Source organism: Miniopterus schreibersii (assembly GCF_964146895.1).
Source record: "Miniopterus schreibersii genome assembly, chromosome: 3".
In the NCBI taxonomy this organism is placed as follows: Eukaryota; Metazoa; Chordata; class Mammalia; order Chiroptera; family Miniopteridae; genus Miniopterus; species Miniopterus schreibersii.
The window spans coordinates 79,752,085-79,767,347 of record NC_138103.1 but is presented as its reverse complement, the minus strand read 5'-3'; the positions used below and the strand labels follow the sequence as shown (position 1 = coordinate 79,767,347).

The following is a 15,263-nucleotide window of genomic DNA, read 5'->3' as shown; positions in this document are numbered from 1 at the left end:
GTGTTGTATGGAAAGAGGTCAATGGAAGTAAAAGGTGATTTGATTCTCTGTCTGCATTTACATCTCCAGCGCTATTTAGGGCTCGGTGAACATCACTAACTTCCTTCAATACTTCATCAACTTTACCCAAATAGATACTGTTACTTATGTGCGGTACCTAGAACAGTCAAATCCATGGAGACAGAAAGCAGAATGGTGGGGCCAGGGGCTCGGGGATGGGGAAGGGGAGTTAGTGTTTCATGGGGACAGAGTTTCAGTTTGAGAAGATGAAAAACAGCTAGGGATATTGTGGTGGTGACTCTGTACAACAATGTGAATGTGCTTAATGCCACATATCTGTGCACTTAAAAGTGGTTAAAATAGTACATTTTTGGTCATGTATATTTTACTGCAATAAAAAAGGAACTCTAATTAGATATTCACTTTGAAGGATGTTATTAAATAGTTCATTCAATGGAGAGAAAAAAATGAACGAAAACAACCAAACTACTATTGATTTTAAATTAACAAAATTAAAATATATCACGATCTAAAATAATGTTATCACCCTGCTTGGAAAAATTTATGGTTATACTATGCATGTGGCCCATCTGTTCTCTGCTTCCTGAAGCCCAAGCTGGGGAATGATGTCCTGCACCCAACCTGAATCCCCCCATCAGGCAGATCCTGAGTTATCTGCTGCACTCTCTGTGGTTTGGGTTTTGTGACAGACATGGAATGATCTCTGGTGGGGCTTGGTTTATGACATTTGCTGTTTGTCATTAGTTTCTGGGTCTTCTGGGTTTAGCACAGTGCCCTGCACATATCAGGTGCCAAGTATATACTTGTTGAATAAATAAGCATGCACACACATGTGCACACACCTCTCCAAGTGCATTTGTGCATGTATGTGTGTGTGCACGCACTCCTCTTAAGATGTCAGCATAATCCAATATAGGGAGATGTGTGTTCATCGGCCCTGTCCCAGGGCCATGAGAATAACAAGCTCCTTATGTAACTCCCTCTTGCTTCCAGAGTTTCGTAACCTAGCCCTGGTCAGCTAGCTCAGTGAGTTAGAGCATCGTCTGGACATGCCAAGGTGTGATCAGGCCACGAAGGCAAGTACCTCGGTCAAGGAAACCATGGGTGGCACATTTTGGGGACCAGAGCCTGCTGCCAAAGGGCTTCCTTGAGCTCATAATGGGTGAGTAGTGCATGGCAAAGACAAGCTAGAGATGCAGGAAACACTGACACCAGGTTACAAAAGTTCCTTCCTCCAACCAAAGAAAGTTCAAAGCAACGAGAAAGCTTGCAAGAATGAAGCCGGTGCAGAAAAGAATCACAGCCAAAGAAGGTGGGGGGAAATCAAAGCAGCGCTCAGTATAATAGGTATTAGAATGATGAGATGGGAGGAGGTAAAATTCTGCTACCTGCGGGGCACATTTTCATTTTTATGCAATAAGTGTGCCCAGGTCCTGGGCATTCTGCAGACATTGACTTGGGAACTTACATAAGAAATATCCTTTCTTTCGTACTACAGTCATTTACTTCTGTTTCAAAAGGAGAATTGTATGCAACATCTCACTCATTTTTACTGTGATTAAGTCAGATCACGAATAAAGGAGTAAGCAAAGGCAGGGCGAGGGGGTTGTTGGCTACGTGATCTTGTTAGCTGCACACTGTGAGCCCCACGGACCCGGCTCCCCAGGCCAGGGGGGCTCACTGTCCATACAAACACACACAGGTGAATAAAACATGACATGCCAGGTGCTTACTGCATGGACCAGGAATGCCCAAATCCCAGGTTATTAAAACCAAGATGCCAAGGCTCAACCACGTCTTCTCTTAATTGAAGGGATCCTCAGCAGCACTCAGAGAGGCAAGAGCAGGGGGCACATACCAGTTTCCACCACCCAGGGGGACTGTCCTCTGGCAGTTAAGTACCCCTGACCAGGTCAGGGAGTACTGATTTACCAACACAAGGACACCTGGAAACATTCCTGGCTGTGGATGTCCAATCAAGTCACAGCATTTTCCAAAAGATGAGATTTTTCACAGGGATATAACCTGGTGACGCCAGTCACTGTGTTTTATGCCTCGTTAAAATGGTCTGGGATCTAAACGTTAGGCAAGGCACGCTGAATGAATTTCTTAGGTCAAATCTGTTTGTAGGTGGTAGGGATGCTCGAGGTTTTAATTTAAAATTCATTTTCCTATCCCATACAAACAATAATGGACATAAAGATGGATTTAAATGTTTCTTCCTTTGACAGTTTTCAAATATCTAAATATTCTGAGAAAATAAAAATATACATAGACAGTCATATGCCCACTAGGTCCTAGGATTTCCAAGTTCTATTTTTATGTGAGGTGGTAGATAACTATGTTTTCAGATGAGTTTCCTGTGATGGAATGGGGTCTGCTCAGCCATACAGCTGAACGTTTACATAGACTCAGGTATTATTTCTCTGACTAAGGGCACATCTGTGAAGCAATTCATCAACAGAGTTTACAATCACTCAGCTATTTGTCAGAAAGAAATATCACAGAGTCTGTGGAAACGCCAGAACCAAGCCAGTTTTCTAAAATGATCCATATTAATAGATAAGAGAGGAGTATACAATTCAAAGGCAAACGTAAGAAAGTCAAGGAGAACATCCTTTAACTGGAAAGCCCAGAGCTGAACCCTGGCCATGGGAGGTGGTGAGTGTTGTGATCAATGTGACCAGGCTCTGCCTTTATCTTCAAGGAAACCAGCTCTGGCTAGTTCTTTGGAAAGCATTTAAAAATCTTCACATTTTGCCAAAGTATCTGAAAGAGGAAAATCCAGTCTTAAAGACTATAATTTTATCAAAATCCCCAAGTTTTCAATAATTCTAACTCTAGAATTAATTCCAGCTGTTGCCAAAAGCTATAGAAAACGATCAGGTAAGCAAAACTACACAGAATACTAGAAAATATTCCACAATGAATGCACTGGTCCCATGAGAAATGTGTGTCATTACTACAGCAAGTAGTAATGACATAGATATACTGTGGGCCTGTAATACATGAGCATGAAAACCCTGAAGTCAGAAGAGGGAAGATACTCAGGAAACCAGAGTGGGGGAATCCCTGATTTATTGTTCCACTTATTTATGCATTCATTGGTTGATACTCATATGTGCTCTGACCGGGGATCTAACCTGTGACCCTGGCGTATCAGGACAATGCTCTAATCAGCTGAGGCCCAGCCAGGGCCCTGATAATGTTTTTTGAATGAACAAGGAGGTGGGGAGTTTTTCAGTTGCCATTAGAGCCACTAGCTTGCTATCCAACTGTGCAGAGGGAATCATATTTTTCCTTAGAAGGCTCTTAATGTCAGAATTTAAATATAATTTGAATATTTTATTCTTAGCTTAAAATGGGAAGAATTAACATATGTCAAATTAATAGTGTTAACTTTTCAGACCATGATATTTTTGTTAATCTTCCGTTTTCTTTTATTTCCTTCATTTATTTATTAAGAATGTATGAGTACATTATTTTTTCTTCATTCTTTCGATTCTTTATGAAAGTTCTCATTTGTGTACCATTTTTACATTTAAATATAATACTATCTGAATTAATTTCTTAATTATTAAAACTTGGACTGCACAAAGCTGAAATCCACTGGCTTGAGTGTAAAATTGTCCATTTTTAAAATATCAGATAGTATTTACTATTTCATTTCTAAATTTTCAAATACTTACTTGCCATTCTTTAACAGACAGTACATACTTGCTCAGGCTGAAAAAGTTCTCATGAAGTAGCTTCAACAATCTAAACATGTGCTTCAAGTTCTTATAGTACTAACATGAAAAAGCCACCCATTGTCACGTGGAATTCTTTTGACATGTTGCTTCTTGTCATTTCCACTGCAATTTTAATAAAATTCTTAAAGTTTCTCTATGAGTTTCAGTATACAACTCTATAGACAATTTCTTTCCACTGGATTTTTTGAACAAGACCATTTGATTTAAAAACTCACTCTATATCACTGTACGTTTCATGCAAGCTTCCATTTCTCATCACCAATGTGAGATATGTAATAAGTTGAGTGACTTTCATTTGAATAACCTCATAATAAAACTATGCATTAAAAAAACCCTTAAATTAGATGAAAAGCAGAAACCATTTTGCTAAAGGACTTCCTCTGAGCTCCACGCTAACACAGATGAACTGGAGAAGGTAGGCGAGGCTTTCAAGTGATGCTCAGGACCAGTGCTCTCTTCTCTGCCTCTGGAAACGTTACTGCTGCCCTCAGGCAGACACCCTGGGTTACTCATGATGAGGACATGTCATCGCAGTACATGTCACCCCCCACCGCGCTCTGGGCACCTCCGTGCTCACCGCCGGGGGACAGAGCAGTGACCTACCTCCTCCACAGGACACGGAGCACTCGGAGCGGATGATGGCCCACGTGTAGCTGGGCTGGGCAGTCGGCTCCCTCTCACCGCCCCGCCGAGGCACCGAGTACTCCCAGGCGACGCCCGGGTTCCTTCCCTGAAGCAGAAGCTACAAAGCAAGAAGGGGGCGGGACACAGCCCGTTAAGATGGAACCACGAACGTGCGAACGCGCTTCTGTGCAGTTCAAATTACACCAACAGCCTTGGACCTACAAAAACACCAGGAGACCCCAAACCCGAGCCCCCGAACCACGAGGCCGGGGTCTACCTCCACGACGAGCGTTTCGTTGGTTGGCCCCTCAGAAGTCAAGCTCTCGGGCTCCCTGTACGACCGGCGGTAGTGGAAGGCGGCGCCTGAAAACCGGTAGCGGCCGGGCCAGTCCACCGTCCAGTGGCCGTTCAGGTAGTAGGTCCTGAGGGCATTGCGCACAGCGATGTAGGAGGTGGACACGTTCATTTCATAGATGCGAATGCTCCGCGCTCCGGAAGGGATGGTCACCATCTGATAATACTCTAGAGGAAAGCAAACGGGAGAGGAGAGGATGGGGCACTTCGTTCAGTTACTCCAGGGCAAATCCCTCAGCAGTTAGAAATGCGAGAAGAGCTGTTTTGTCCATCGGTTATATTGGTCCTATAAATGACTTTTTTCCTTTTAAATTGAAGCAAAGTTATTGTAATTTTCACTATGCCTGAGGATGATTCGAATTCAAATAACTTAGCAAGCACTTCCCATCAAAACGAAGGCTTGGGAGTAGGCAGGAAAGGAGGCAGCTGTGGGACCTGTTAATTTTTTATTCTTGACACTACTGCAGATGTCCTCCATCCCCCACCCCCTTGCCCACCTCCACCCCTTGTCAAGAGTCTGAATGCCTGCTGTACTCACTACGCCTCAAGTTCTTCCCACCAAGGAGCTCCTGTCTCCATCTTGTCCCTGAACCCCTGCGGGCCGCTGGGCCTACTCACGGTTGGTGCGGTGGTGCTTGGCATAGAGGCCCTTGTGCATCGTGCAGTCTGAGTTATTCCCTCTGCACACACCACAAGAGTCTTCCACAGCATTGGATCCAAGGATGTTGTCACATCCAACTCTCTGGGATATTCATGAGGTCACATGTCGTTCATGAAAGAAAAGATAACACGAGAGACGTCACAAACCTCAAGCAGGAAACAAACCTCCTCCCCACTATCGCTGAAAATTTCACCAATACAGGGAAATTAACAAATATTTATTGGATACCCAATATGTGCACAGCAAGACTGCAACTCTACTCTTCAGGTCCAAAGTAGGAAAACTTTCAGTGTCAAAGACAACCTGAACTCTTGAGTGTTGCTACACAGCTGTTGTATCCTGAGCCCTGAATTACGTCTATCAGGTTGTCATGTTGGAGACATGGGTCGATTTCAGACTAACATAAAGCACTTAGTACAAATGACAGGCAATGTGTCGTTACAAGGGTCCACTGGAATATGGCATGGCGCTTGTGAATCCTCTCGTTCAATGGCAAAAAAGTAGCACATGCCACATGGAGTAATTCCCTGCAGTAAACCATATAAAGGGCATATTTGTTTACCCTCTTACGATTTTAGGAGTTCTATAATTTGTACAATGCTTGCTAGTTTTATATTTACTAACAGAGTATATAGTCTATAGATATAAAAAAATCTATTCAGAAATGAAATAACTGTAGTCCACAATCTCTTCCAGTCCTTAGGGATGGATGTGTTTCAGAGATTTTAGGATTTTAAGAAGGTAACTGACATACTATGCATATAATGTTAATCAGCTTAACAATAACCCACAACCTTCGGACCAATTTATGCATATGATGTGAAAGTCCCAGATAGGCCTAGGGTAGCAATGTTTTTATAACAAAACACAGACATATTCTCACTAAGGGGGAAAAGAAAATTGACCATAGTCTCACATCAGTTCAGGGCAGGTTTTGCCACCAAATAAATTCAAGTCAGCTTATATTTTCCAGCCAAACAAACTTTCTATTTCATAGTTTTTTAAATTTCAGAATTACAAATAAGGGATTGCAACACTGTATCATTAAGAATACCTGAAAATAATGAAATATTTAACAAATCACCTAGTAATGAGACAAAACATGTAGAGACTTGAGCATTTTAAAGCTGAAAAAGATCTTAATAGAGTCACTCAGCCTAATCTTTATGCATTAAAAAGAATTACAACAAGGTCTTAGTGGGTGGTTCCACTTTACCACGGTCACACAACTTAGAGAAAACTAGAACTTTAGACCGAGGTCACTGGACTCCAGTGAATAAGAATATTGAGTAACTTCTTCATGCAACATATTTGATCTGGTCACACCGTCACTATCTTTATAATGAAATTATTCCCATAACTTACTTCTGCACGTGGCAACAAGCTCCAAAGGTAATATTCACTTAGCCACCGAGTCTTTCCCAGCCTGTCTCCTAAGTCCCTCTCCAAGGGAAGCTGAGGCTGCCGGGTGTTCTGGAGACCCCTGCAATAGCTGCAGAACAGCCTCTCAGCTCTGAGCTGTCCCTGCCTTCATTTACTCTCCAGGCTACTGTCCAGCCATGGTGCCTGATCCCACGACTCCACTCATTCCTAATCCCAGCCCCTGATCTACAGGGACACAAGGGTCACAACCCGACTCTTCATTCTGGCGTTCATTGTTCTTGTAAGAGCCCGCTCCCCACCCCTCACCCCCCAGCACCCCAACCCCTGCCTGCCTCTGGGTGCTGTGACAACTGAGTCTGGTCTTACAAACCCATGCTCCTGTGCCTGCCTCCCCAACATTCCCCTTCCAACTCACCCTTTCGGATTTAGCTTGGAAGCTCTCTTCTCCAAGGAGCCCTGCAAATCTCCCAGATCCACATCTAAGAGAGAATCAGCTTTTCCCTTCTCCCTGTGCTCTGCACCTTCATTGCAACAAACCACCGTGTGCATCTGGCTTCTCCCCCACTGGGCTGTGACTTGGAAGCAAAGGGCTTGTTTTGCTGTCTGTTCTCTAGCTTCTAACAGGATGCCTGGCACAGGGCGGACTGTCTGGAGATGTTTGTTGAATGAATGACGATCATTATTACCTCACACATCCCATCTATACAAACATTACGGCTATCCTCCGAGCATGGAGTCCCATCTTTGACTTTATTTGACAAAGAAAAGAAGAAATCAAATCCTTCTGCGATACAGTAGAGTTTGCATAAGTCCTGGTCTTAAAAAGAAATACACACACAAACACAAATAAGAAAGATACTTAAGCTCTGATCATTTTTGCTCTCAATTGCAGATAGACTTTTTTTTTTTATTTTTGCCCATAAAATAAACTCCCACATAATACATTTCAAAGACATTTTTGTATGGTTGTTTCATTAGGCTTATTTTATCCCTTTAATTTATTATTATTTAAATGTTCGCTCTTACGTTTTACTCTACTCTGTCCTTTACTTGTCTTTGTTCTTTACACAGTGGTTGGCACATAGTAGGCATTCAATAAACATTTGTTGATTTGAACCACAACATTACTATTTATTATCCTACTAGTATAATTAACTACTCTCTTGTAGAAATTTAAAAAGTCACTATAATTTCATAACAATATGCATAATTCTCACAAATAAAATTTAATACAAGAATCAAAGTAATTACTGAATTTCTTAAGAGCTAATGCGGTTGAAGAAATATGTAATATTTTTAAACTGACAAAGGGAATAACTTTTAGATGAAATCACCAGAAAACAATGCTTTCTATAAATACAATGGATTGCAAAAAAATACTGAGACAGGGAGAATATGGGTATCATCATATACTTAGGACTGGTAGATAAAGTTCACTTCCTCTCTTGATAATCCATTTCAAGGACTTATGATTTATATAGTTAAATATAAACTTTCGTAAAAACTATTCCCCTTTGTTTTCTTCTTGGTAAGAAGGGAACAGTTTATGATGAAAATTTGTCTGCCTTAGGAGATTTCATAGGCTGGAGACTCATCTACAAATATTTTCTTTACTGTGTAAGATAAGAGACCCAGCTGAAAACTTTTAAGAATCAAATTTAGCATGTGCTTTCATGATTAATAAATTTATTTACTGAAGACTAGCAAAGTCAGGAACAGCACACATATTTTTTGACCCCAACTTCAAAGTTCTACTTTTTTCTCCTGCCTAGTTATTTCTCACTGGCTTAATTTTCACTGAGTTAAAGAGTGAAAGCACCACCAAAAATCCTTTGTGTGAAACTGCTGACAATTTTCCTTCCATAATCTGCTAACTTCTTAAACCTCTCAGCATTAAAATATTATATATGTTGGGATGGGGAAAATAAATGTCACATAAGAAGGTTCAACTTATGTATTTCCTGAGTGTTGTTTGGATAATATTCCCAATTTCAAAAAATGAGATGATTAGGTGTTCTCTGAACTTATTCTTAAATTATACCACTTGAGCTACCAAGTTCAAGTTATAACAATCATAAGAATAATGCATATCTTTCTCCAACTGGAGAGTAAAATCATACATATGCTACAAATAAACATCTGGGTTTATAGTTATATTACAGAGCAAGGCTTTCTGAGTATAGTATACTTAAAAATTACTGAATTTTCTAAAAGATACTAAAATTTTTATTTCATTCTTTGGCAATTATGTGTTCATCGTGTAACATGCTTATAGAAACATCACGATCAACTACTAGGATTAGTAATTAAAAATAAGCATGGATCCACTGTCAATAAAACATCTACTTTCAGTTTTTTATCACTACTTTAAAATTTTCCTGGTATTATGTACTTGTTCTCTGTCTGGCTTGTTAATTCCTGACCACACAGCTGGTCAAGTTCAGATTAAGATTCCAGTGGCCATGGATCAAACTACCCCAGAAAAAAGCCTGACACGACCTCACATAGCGGTACCTGGTCTACCTGGTCACCACACTATCTGTCACGTAACTCTTTAGGGAGGAGGCTATGACTAGAGAGTGAGGTTTGGGATTTACCTTCCACCTGCGTGTACGGCTTCCACTTGTAGTGCCGGCCTCGGAAGCGCCTGCTGTTGTATTCCGCACACTGCACGGCGCGGAAGTCAATGCTATCCTGGGGACATTTCTGACTGTTGCAAAGCTTCAGACTGCGAGTGGAGCCCTCACAGAACTTCCCACCATGCGATGGTCTGGAACACATATTTTGCTGTTAGAAATCTTACATTCAAATAGTGACTCACCCCTTCCTTCAAATTGGGCTTATTGGAGAGATGTAGCAGATTCTGTTAAGTTGCTTACAAGGGCCAAATAAAAAAGGTGCATCCTAAGTATTTGCTGGCACTTTCTTACACATTGAAGCCACGGGCTGTGTTTCTTTTCTATTGAGTGTAGCGTTTACAACACTGGCAGAAGAGGTTTGAACGTGAAAAGCAGGTGTGTATGTATTTGCTCGTGGCCGCCTCCCACCCTCCCTCTGCAGGAGACAGGGTGGCATCACCGATCTCCTAATTCCATAAAGGAAGGGACAACAAGGGAGGACAGTGGCTCTCCCAGAATTGTACAGTTGATAGAGAGCAGAACTGAGAAAGCAATTGAACTACACCTCTTCTTTCCACTATCACCTTCCTGTGACCAGGCCAGGGCACTGGATCGGACCAGAAGGACCAGTCACACCTTTCACTGGTTGGCACTGACAGCAAACGTGCCCTAGAATTCATGCGGACCCCCAGGATGAGAGCATCCTGTCCACATGGGGAGCCTTTTGGGTCTCACATGTTAATGACAGGACTGAAATAATGGCAATATGACTCATATCTTAAACAAACCTACGTGCAAAAGGAGGACCTAGAAATCCATCCACTCCACTGCACTGGTGACTGCATTTAACGTCCTTGTCATACAGCAGGACACAATAAAAGCACATGCTGGAAAGGAACATGTGTTTGATGAAAAACCAACTATTTGTTTTTTTCACATAAAATAATTGCTCTTATAATTCTTATTCATTTGTGTTCTCTATACTTTTCTTATGATTTCTTTCTTTGTTTTAGGCAGGCCCTTGGCACTTCAAATAAACATGGTTAAAATCCCGTTCTGGAATGTCATTGTTGGGTCTGTTATTTTTTGCTGTGGTCAGGTAGTTATAAGCATCTTGTGTCAAAGAAATATCATTGTTTCAACAATGTTGGAGGGAAAAGACTTTCCTACTTAGTGTTTCTTACAATAATATGTGAAGTACAGAATGAGTAAAACTGAGCTCAGGTACAGGCACTGTTTTTGGAAGACTTGTAGCAGAGAGATGCTCACTTGTGAGTTGGGCAGTCGAGACTTGCTTACTTGGGATTAGTACAGAGGCGGTCTCTGTGGGACACCCCTCCTCCGCAGGTCCTGGAGCACGGTGACCAGGGAGACCAGTCTGACCAATGGCCATGGATAGGCTTGGGGCCTTCATCACCATATTTCACACACTGCCCTCCACGGCACCACTGAAAATTAAAAATGAATACTATATATGACCTCATGGATAGACAGGTGGGTCACCACTCTTGCAATGCTCAGCCTTGGGGAGTCTGGTACCATATGCAGACATTATGGCCCCTAACCTCTAGTAGCACATCACACAAACATACTTAATGATGTTTCTTTGTCTTTCCAAATCTAGCATTGTTCCATAAATTCATGTAAAGGGAACATAAATAGAAAAAAATCCAGCCACCTGAACTGCTGGAAACTGACACATTTAATTAAGTAGTGTTGTGTAGACGTTTGGCTCTCAAGTGAGTGGACACTGACCTCTCCTGAAAACAATGTGCTTTTCATATCTTATTTTCGTCACAGACTGAGTCTCAGGTGAAGCAATCCAGCTGGAGGTTCCACATGACTCAACACCTTGTCATTTCTGCCCGGGGGGCTGTGACTTTGCTCTACAGCACCTGGGCTCAGAGCCTGGAGGTCATAACTGATGCACGTCAGAGGTCACACGGCTTTCTGAGATGAAATAATCCACATAGAGGTCTTCTGTCCCTGGAGATGCTATCAGCTCCCCTCCCTCAAGAGAAGGGCCCATCGATGTGGATTCATGCTAACATCTATGTGGTTCCTTCACTTCTATCCTATGTAAAGGATACACAAGATCTCACATTGTATTCAGTGCTATTGGATTTTCTGCCTATGGCTTGGTATAGACTTTGAGGTTCTTAAATACAGACCCAGGCTCTGTGTTGAGAGGAGAGAAGCAATTGCCTGTCCCTTGTCGGTGGCAGGGCCTGGCCTGTGGGCTGGTAGTGAGGGGCGGGGCAATTTAGAGACACCTGATTTGTTCTGAGAGGAAAAAAATGCTGCTTTTATAAGAGGAAGGTAAGGCTATTTCAATTATTAATGGATGTATTGTTGATGTTTGATCATTGTATGAAACAGGAGTGGCAATTTCAAATAGTTCAATTTAATATTATTTAAGAAAGAAAAATTCAATTTTTAAAACATCAGTAAGTCTGAGGACTAAAGCCCCATCCACTCAGCCATTCAATTCTTTGATTCTTTCCTGCAAGCAAAAAAAAATAGTCTCTCTTTCATTACTACCTTCCTTCAACCCATCCCACAGCCCCATCCCCGCTCAGCTCAATAAGGGCATGTAGCTGGGAAAAGGTCTCCAAATCTATGCTCTGCGGCTTTAACATTACTGCTTAGTGCTGGCTCTTTACGTGGTTAAATGGTGGTTAAGGGTTCAATGTTTCCCCTTACTAAACAGGGTCAGCCGTGACCTTTGCCTGAACATCTGTGTCTCTTAATTCCAGTTAGTTCATCAATTATATCCTTGCAAAAAAGTGAAAAAAAAAAAGAGTCCTCATCAGAATACCAATATAAATATAATCTTTTTACATAAGTGTAAGTCTGCCATATATGTGAGAAAGAAGGGCTTAAAAATACCACTGCAAGAAGAGAGAGATGATTGGGTTGAAAGACTGGTGTCTAAATATGATGCATGTGCCTAAGATCAGCATCTTACCATGTCATGCCCACAAACAGTGCCTTCTGCTGCTGGCATAAATTTAGTCTCACACTTCCTTCCAATCCGATGGCACCACAGGGCTTTACAGATATCCTAAAGGGGGGGGGGGGTGGAGATCATCAGTATTACAAACGGTCCATGATAACTTACCAATAAAAAACTTAAGGGGAAACGACTGATATAAATTAAAACTGACATCTACTTAGCGGTAGATGCAAAGATAGAGTGAGAACTCTGAAGGCTCAAGTTCTAGACTTGGTTCAACTTCATTCCACCCCTGAAACTTTATCTGTTTTATTTATCATAAATTTACCAAAATTAAATTTGGGGCTGGTGGCTCAGTTGGTTGGAGGGTCATTCCATACACCAAAAGGTTGTGGGTTTGGTCCCCAGTTGGGGCACATACAGGAGGCAACTGATCAATGTTTCTCTCTCACATCAGTGCTTCTCTCGCTCTCTTTCCCTTCCTCTGTCTAAAATCAATAAAAAACATATCCTTGAGTGAGGATAAAAAAATTAATAAGTAAAATATAGCTAATCCAGACATTGCAGAGAACTACAAAAAAATTAAAATGAACAAAACAATAAAACCTAACATATTATAATTTATTCTTGTTGACTAATTTCTCCAAGTCTGAATCCCCAATTTTTAAATTAAAGATGATTATGAATCTTGCTGGCTTGTATGAAGATATGAATAAAGCTCCCTTGAACTGAAACCTGTTGACCCAGGAGCTGAGTGTCTGGGCGGTGACATGGTGCATCAGAGCTAGAGACTAAACAGCAGTGTGGTCATTCCTGGTGGTGGCTCATAGAAGCTGACTGGATGGATGGGGCATAGAAATGTACTGATTCAGGAGGTGGGTGTGCCACATAAACAACTGAATGCATGGATGGATGGATGGATGGATGGATGGATGGATGGATGGATGAATGGGTGGATGTGAAAATGGAAACACTCCTGAGGTTAGGTCAGCCAGGAGATGGTCAAGTGATTCAGTAGAGTTTGGGCTTCCAAGAAGGTAGGAAGATCTGATGTGGGTTGGTCAAGGCAAATTGGGGCAGACAGGATCCAGCCTCCTCTCTGTACACTTACGGGTGACAACACCCAACCATCAACTTGTCCTGAGGCTTAATAAAGTGGTTGTATGTGATGGGTCCCACTCTGGACCTGGCACCTAACAGGCACCGAATCAGTGTAAATTTCTTTCTCACTTGAAGGGTATGAGGGGATTCTAGGCAATCATGGCTCTCAGCCTGCTTGTGGCTATAGCCTAAGAGAGCTGCTGGTACAAATTCATGGGGCTGTGTCCAAGACACACAAAGTAAATGGTGTTAAAATGTTAAATTATTTTTATGCATTTGTCATCAGTATCTGCTCAGTACTTAGCTAGCTTTAAATAAATGCTTTCAGAGTGAATTGAGTATCTGTTGGGTTGTTCCTTTGGAAACCTGGCACAGGATGAGTAGGAATGTTTTCAGTGCAAAATAAAATGAATAATTATGATTATAAAGTACCTGAGATGACTTAAGAGAGCCACCATATGATATGAAAATACTAGTGCTAGACTCTACCATTCAGAGCATTTTCAGAATATTTTTACATTGCAGTTTTTTGGAACACTTTGTAGATAAAAAAAAATACAAATGTTAGATACTATTAAAGACAATGTCTTTTTTACTTTTCTAAGTGTCAAGTTCTCAAATATAGGATGCTGGCAATAGATAGCTCACTACTAAGGCCTGTGACTCACTAACTCAGTCTGTCCATGCCTGTGCCATCTGTGTACCTAAGCCCCATTCCAATTCTAGTCCTCTAGGCAGAAATAAATCATAGAGTTAGAAGACCCTTGAAATATCATCTAATCCATATCAAAAAGCATTTGATACCTTGGTACCCTATAGATGTAATTGTCTGCCATTTCATAAAATGTGACACTCTATCCTGGAAAACAAATGAAAATTCTAGTACCTCTAGTACAGGATTAGATAATACAATGAAAATTAAACCACAAGCAGACGACCAAACCAGTTATTCCTGCTCACTTTGATCATATTTTGACTTAGTTGCTAAATTCTGGACATAAGGTATGGCAATTGCATTAAATTCAGCATTATTGTTGTACGTCATTATATTAATGAAACTTCAGGGTCTTATTAGAACAAAGCCTTTTAAATCAAGGTTCTAGGGCCAGGGAGTTGGAATGTGAATGCTGGGCATGGGAGTAGCTCCCAATTATACAAGTACCCAGGACACTTAGGTGATCAAATTTCAAAGTAATTCTGGCGGCTCATATTTCAGATTGCAGGGTCAGGCCACCAAGCAATGCTGATGAAGCAGAATAGGTACTTGATAAAGACACAATATTTATAATAATATTTAACTCAGGAAGAAAACAAGTTGAAGCCCAAGTAGAGAGTCCACTCTTCCTTTTATTTTTGCAGCTAAGGAATACTATCTTAATGAAGGCTCTCACTTGCCATTCTAGCCCATAATTTAAGGTCTATGTTTACAAAGAACAATTTCAGTAATGTGACTTGGTTAATTTTAACATCACAACCTAACAACCCCAAAAATCATTTTCAATGACTGTGTTGAAAATTTATTGTGGTGTTTCAATATCGTGAATAGAGTGTTACCAGAATCGTTTACTCAAACTGTGTTAGACTCTCCAAAAATATAAACTGAAAACGTAATTACAAATGATGTTATAATAGAATATACAACCTATTGCAATTATTTGTTTTTCAACTTATTTTATGAGGTCAAATAAGTGATAAATTATTAAAGGCAATTATGAGAGAACAAAATTTCTAAATAACATCACTCAAAAACACAAATCCTGAACAAAATATTCATGAATCAAATCAGCAAAATA

General features: G+C 40.9%; 1 protein-coding gene across 1 annotated transcript in view; it reads right to left on the bottom strand.

Moving 5' to 3' along the window:
- ADAMTS16 (ADAM metallopeptidase with thrombospondin type 1 motif 16) overlaps nt 1-15,263 on the bottom strand; it is a 106,984-nt gene that overhangs the window by 37,237 nt on the left and 54,484 nt on the right. Inside the window, exons 11-17 of the mRNA XM_081133690.1 lie at nt 12,382-12,477; nt 10,713-10,861; nt 9,393-9,565; nt 7,482-7,612; nt 5,370-5,493; nt 4,675-4,919; nt 4,377-4,515 (exon numbers count right to left, since the gene is read on the bottom strand). Of these exons, the coding sequence (XP_080989816.1) occupies nt 4,377-4,515; nt 4,675-4,919; nt 5,370-5,493; nt 7,482-7,612; nt 9,393-9,565; nt 10,713-10,861; nt 12,382-12,477 (1,057 nt within the window). The remainder of the gene's footprint in view (nt 1-4,376; nt 4,516-4,674; nt 4,920-5,369; nt 5,494-7,481; nt 7,613-9,392; nt 9,566-10,712; nt 10,862-12,381; nt 12,478-15,263) is intronic.